The sequence below is a fragment of the Excalfactoria chinensis genome, chromosome 3 (assembly GCF_039878825.1).
Source record: "Excalfactoria chinensis isolate bCotChi1 chromosome 3, bCotChi1.hap2, whole genome shotgun sequence".
In the NCBI taxonomy this organism is placed as follows: Eukaryota; Metazoa; Chordata; class Aves; order Galliformes; family Phasianidae; genus Excalfactoria; species Excalfactoria chinensis.
The window spans coordinates 74,680,574-74,686,599 of record NC_092827.1 but is presented as its reverse complement, the minus strand read 5'-3'; the positions used below and the strand labels follow the sequence as shown (position 1 = coordinate 74,686,599).

General features: G+C 39.6%; 1 protein-coding gene across 1 annotated transcript in view; it reads right to left on the bottom strand.

Moving 5' to 3' along the window:
• Positions 1-2,085: 2,085 nt before the first annotated feature.
• CRIM1 (cysteine rich transmembrane BMP regulator 1) overlaps positions 2,086-6,026 on the bottom strand; it is a 160,095-nt gene continuing 156,154 nt past the window's right edge. Inside the window, exon 17 of the mRNA XM_072333167.1 lies at positions 2,086-5,138. Coding sequence (XP_072189268.1) covers positions 4,962-5,138 — 177 coding nt within the window. The 3' untranslated portion in view covers positions 2,086-4,961. The remainder of the gene's footprint in view (positions 5,139-6,026) is intronic.

Genomic DNA, 6,026 nt, shown 5'->3' with positions numbered 1-6,026 from the left:
TACCGCCGAGACGGAAACTGCGGGCGGCGGAGATACGAGGCGCTGCTGGGACAGCAGGAGCTGCCTGGGCTTCCTGGCACTGCTCGGTTCGGGGCGCACACGGCACCTGCCCTGGAGCGGCGGCTCCCTGAGATGCTCTAATCGTCGCTTAGATGCGGTGGGAGCAGAAACGCTTTAAAGGAGTTCTGTCAACACGGTTGAATCGAAGTGACAGCCGCGGGCCTGAGGCTGCAGTAGTCACAGATAACCCGAGCTAGAAGGATCATCGAGTCCAACCCAAGGCTCCGCTCAGCACCACCCGAAGTTCAAAGCCTATGTCTGAGTTGCCCAAGCAATATTGCACGCTCAGTTTTGAACCCTTATGAACAGGATATCTAGTGGGTCGAATGTGTCTAGGGAAGAGCAGTGAAGCTGGTGAAGGGATTGGAAAATAACGCTTAGAAGCTGCTGGGGGAACTGGGGCGGTTCAGAGAAAGAAGGTTGAGGGGAGACGTGGATCCCTCCAGCTCCCTAAAAGGAGTTTGCTGTGCGGGGGATGCTGGCTTCTTCTCACCTGGCAAGTGATGGGACATGAGCCAGCAGCCTCAAGTTGCACCACGGGAAGGTTAGGTTGAATATCAGGAAGAATTTCTTCATGGTGAGGGTGGTCAAGCATAGGAATGGGCTGCCTGGGGAGGTGGTGCAGTCTCCCTCCCTAGCAGAATGTAAGGGATCATAGAATCATGTTGGTACTCAGTAGGTTTGGCGGGTGGTTGGACATGATATTCTTGAAGGTCTTTTCCAACCTCAGTCATTCCGTGTTTCTAGGTTTCTCTGCTTAACTTCTCTTATTTGTTTTGAGCCTTAAGTTTCTTTTCATTTTTTCCCCACTTGGTGTTTAGAAAGAGACAAATCGTCCCTGTTCTACATAGGCATTCCAAATGCTACCTTTTCTGATAGCGATAGTACTGCAAAGGAGGCCAGGACTGCTTCAAGCATTCAAACGTGGATGCACCATCATTTTATACGTTAGCATACAGTTATTTCCTGTTCGGTGCAGATGAAAAAGCAAGATCTTCACAGGCAGCATCTAAAGATACTGCTCTAGAAGACAGTCTTCCATAGACAGTCAGGAAGGAGCATAAATGTTGGTTCAGGGAAATATGCAGATAAATGATCCAAGGGATGGAACACCTCCCCTATAAGGGTGGGCTGAGAGAGCTGGAGCTGTTCTGCCTGGAGAATGGCTCCAGGGAGATCTGAGAGTGGCCTTTCAGTATCTGAAGGGGTGTTATAAGAACAAAGGGGACAGCCTCTTTATCTGGGTCTGTTGTGACTGGACAAGGGGAGGTAGTTTGAACTGAAAGAGGGCAGTGTTAGGTTGGACATAAGGAAGAAGATTTTTTTTACAGTAAGGGTAAAAGCCAGTTTGGATGGGGCCCCAGGCAGCCTGATCTAGTAATAGAGGTTGGTGGCCTGTGGCAGGGGGGTTGGAGTTTGGTGATCCTTGAGTTTCCTTCCTTCTCAAGCCATTCTGTGGTTCTATGATTTTTAGCATGCTGAGGCACTGACACAGGCTGCCCAGAGGGATGGCTGCCCTGTCCCTGGAGACATCCAAGGTCAGGCTGGATGGGGCTCTGAGCACCTTGATGAAGGTGTCCTTGTTCACTGCAGGGAGTTAGACTAGATGGCCTTAAAGGGTCCCTTCCACCTCAAACAATTCTATGATTCTATGAAGTACTTGAAGGGTCAAGTCCCACAGCCCTTCTACAGGACCTTGTGTCACAGTCCGGCGCGATCGACTGTGGGAGGTACAGTTGGACCAGACAGAGTCAACATCAGAGACAGAGCTTTATTTTTGACTGCACTAAAGTGAAACTATCTGGAATGCCGCAAATCCCTTCAGTGTGGAAATTCTTTAGTGTAGAACCCAGAGCTCTCAGTAACTGCAAACAGTTCTTCACCCACAGTATTTTTCCTAACTGTTCTGACCGAAGACAATAAATGACTTGTCACAACACAAAGTCAGAAGTGAATGCCTGAAGGACTGGTGTGTGGAAGCAGTAAATACGAACGTTTCAGGAAACAGACATCAGTAGGTTTAAAACTTTTTTTTTCTTTTTATTGTGCTGCCAAGAGCCAAATTACAAGAAACCGCCTTACAGTTAAAAAAGTAAACAAGCAATCTGCTGAACCGCAGTGCACTCCGAGTGCCACATATGCATCTATTCTTCAGAAAAATTATATCTGCATTTCTCTTACAAGAGCACAACAGGAACCAAAGTAAAAGAGTGTAATGGATACAGCACATAGGATAAATCATATCTTTAAAATAATAATAATAAAATAATAATAATAAAAAAAACATTTTACACCATGTCCTATATCCTGCTAATATTTTCAGAATATGGCCTTGATTGTAAAACAAAAGCAAGCATTTACAATTTCTGGATAAAGACTGCTTACTCTTATGCAAGGAATGGATGTCTTGTCTTGACAACATCTTCGTAGCGACTGGACAGAAACGTCTCTGTTTCAATATCAGATTGAGTACAAAACACTGGGGAGACCACATTTTTTCTTATCGGTGGTTGGAAATGGAAGTTACATAAGCAGAAAAAATGTTGACCCTTTAATGATACACCTATTTTTTGCTTTGATGCAAACAGCTAGAACACCTTTTTGATATTCTAAAACAAACAAAAAAAATTGTTAATCTTCAGATTAATAAATTAGGTCATTATAATAATAAATTAGGTTTTTTTTTTTTTTTTTTTCTTTTCAGTTTTTAAAGTTCAGCAACCTCTGACCAAGTATTTACAACAATACTTGAGAGTTCCTTTACAAAAAATACATTTTCTTTTCACATTAAGCATACTGGGTATCTGTGTCTCTTATGACAAGCATTTGTAAAAGAAAAAAAGGCAATGCACAAATGGGTAATTAGTATAAAAGTGCCAAGACCTGTTTGGAAAGTTAACATTGTATAATACAGCCAGAGTTATAAATGAGGCAAGCTACAACAAACTTCCAGCTTAATGTGGACAATATTCCAGTAGTTGTTTCAAACAATTGTTTGAAAAAACAAAACAAAACAAAAGAAATAAAAGAAAGAAAAAAAACCAAACAACAACAACAGAAAATCCAGGAGCTGATGGTGTTATTCTATGGAGCTGATTAGTGCTGCATGTATATTGTCATCAGTGTCTCTAGCCAACGCATTCATTAAGAAGCCTTTTTAAGGCTAAGCAGGAAAAGAAAAATAAGAAACACCCTGAAATGTAGCAAGTAGCAAGAGCAACGCTTACTGCTATAATCGTGCACGTACTGTACACACGCAAACACAAGAGTGCACACACACACACACGCACACACACACAAACACTTTCAAATCAAATCAAACTGTAGGTAGAATGAGATGCTCTTTTCTCGTCTTTTCTAAACTCACAAGTGATTAAGCACTGATATGGAATGCCTGTTTATCTGTTTCTGCTCTGGGTAAAATCTCTCTCAGATAAAAATACATTCAACAAGAAAAAAAAATAGAAAAAAATATATACTGTATACATAGTATTTTATATATACAGTATATATACGTATAGTGTACATACACATGCATGTATATATACATACGTATACCTACATGCATTTGTATATACATATATATATACACAAACATACAAATACTTTTTGTTGTTTTTAGCATAATTATATTTACATAAATATTCCTATAATGCTAAAGTTTAAAGAAGCATGATCTCCTTTTTTTTTTTTTTTTCTGAGCTTCAAAAAAGGTGCTTGAGTAATATACAATTAAAATTAAGCAGCTTCCTAGCATGGAAGTAGTTTCTAAATCTGCATACCAGTAAATAAGAACATCAACAGGAAAAAAAACCAAAACCAAACAACAACCTTAAAACAGTCTCTTTTTTTTTTTACTCTCTTTTAAGCAAGAGCTTTGTCCAACAAAAAAAAAATATTTTTCCTTCTCCTGTATGAACAACCAGAGATTGATATCAAATAACAAAACGAAACCACAACAAGACAAACAAACAAACAAAAGCCCCTGGAACTGCATGGTGTTCTTGACTTTTCCTTCCTTCCTTCAATACTGCTGTCAAAAGATCCAGTGCTCATTTCAGGAATTACTTAGGCCTCAGTCATATGCTAACTCTGCCGAAGTCTGGCTAATCTAGCCAATCAGCTTTGAAGAAAACAAAAATAAAACAAAAAAAAAACTCAACCAAAAAGCAGCACAAGGTATAATTTTGTACATCCTTAATAAACCCACCCTTTATTTTCTGCTATAACCTTTTCCTTGCTATTTCATTAACTACCGCAGCTTCTCAACATATAGAAAAATATTTGCAGCTACACCACACCTGTGATGTGACAAATTCTGTTCTATGAGTATATTATTGTAGCAACAGCTGGAAAGAAAACGTCAGACCTTTTTATTTTCTTTTTCTTTTTTTTTTCTTTTTTTTTTTTTTAACCTGGGGTTAGGTTAGGATTTGCTGCAACAGATGCAATTTCAGAACAACAAGAAAAGCCACTGTCCTGCTGCTTGGTGGTATTTATTCATTTTCTTCTCCAACCAAGCATGACCAGCTTTTCTTCTCCGAAACTTCCTTTAACCTCATTGCCTACCCCTAGCCCCTGATTCCCCCTCCCAAAAAACCTCTATAGCTATGTTACAAGCAAATACACCTTAACAAGTTTTAAAACTTTGGTTCTAAGAAAACACTTGGTCAGTTATCTCAAGGAAAAGTGGGAATGCTTTTTCTGGCACATTGCAGGAGTCAGAGCTCATCCCAGTAAGGTCTTAGAGCTGTACATGTAGTCACAAACCCAATACAATCCACTAAGCAAGTGCACAATTCTAGCTTTATTTTAATAGCAGACTTAGTCTCTCTCCCTCCCTCTCTCTCTCTCTCTCTTTCTCTCTCTCATTCTTAAATCCGTGGTAAGGGTGCAATTCTTCAAACTGTTTGATAGAAATTATCTGCCTGTAGGTTGTTCTGTTTCTGCATGCTGTAAAATCCGCTGTATCTTGAATCCGGGTCTGCAATTCTTAGCATCCTCTGAGAACTGTCCACCTGGACCATAGTACCTTTCTTGCAGTCCACATACACCAGTTGATTGTTTAGGCAAGATGGCTGTTAAGACAGAAAGAGAACATTGAATCAGTTATTTTTTTTTTTCTGTATTCAGCCCACAGCTAGCAGATGTTTGTGGTACAAACCCATAAACACAAAAGGAAATCAAACTGACAATGAAACAGTTTGGACTCTTGCACAGCACAGTAAAGGTTTATGCCAAGCACAATAACAAACCAACAGCCCCTTACAAATCACTATTTTTCATCTTCTCAGTAAAGTTCTGGTATTCTCTTTTTCCCAGTTAAAAGTGTTACCTATTTGTCTCCCGCTATGCAAGGACTTAAACTTGTTGCCTCAGAGGTGCAGGAGGTTGTTTCCAAGACTTTAATAGCCTCTTTATAGCTGATCATTTTCAAGAACGCTTTGTTCTTGGTGACAATGCCACTAGGATAATGGGAGAGATTTCTTTTATTTTTATTTTTATTCAAGCAATTGAAGTTGATTGTCTCCTCCATTAAATGTGAGATTCTGTTACCTTAAGGAGCAATTCTACAGAAGCCAGTTGACTTACAGGTAAGAAAAGAGTTTACAACAAAACAAGGAATAAAAACATAAAATAAGGCCACATTTTACAATATTAGTGTATAATTTTATGTGACAAGAAGGAGCAGGAACAGCAGGAGACAAGATCTCCCATTTATTTCCTAGACTAAATTCGAGAGCGTATAGCAGAAGTGCAAAATCTCTCAGAGAATTGTGGAAAAACCTGTCCTTCCTGACACAGAAAGAAGCAGTATGTTTTCTTCAACTGTGCACACATCTTCTACTGGATCTGATATATCACTGTCCTTTAAAGACCACTTCTTCTAAGGCGCGTCAATAAAATTAGCTAATCCTGTATACTATGATATATAGTACCTATGTGTCTATTTTTAGATTAACATC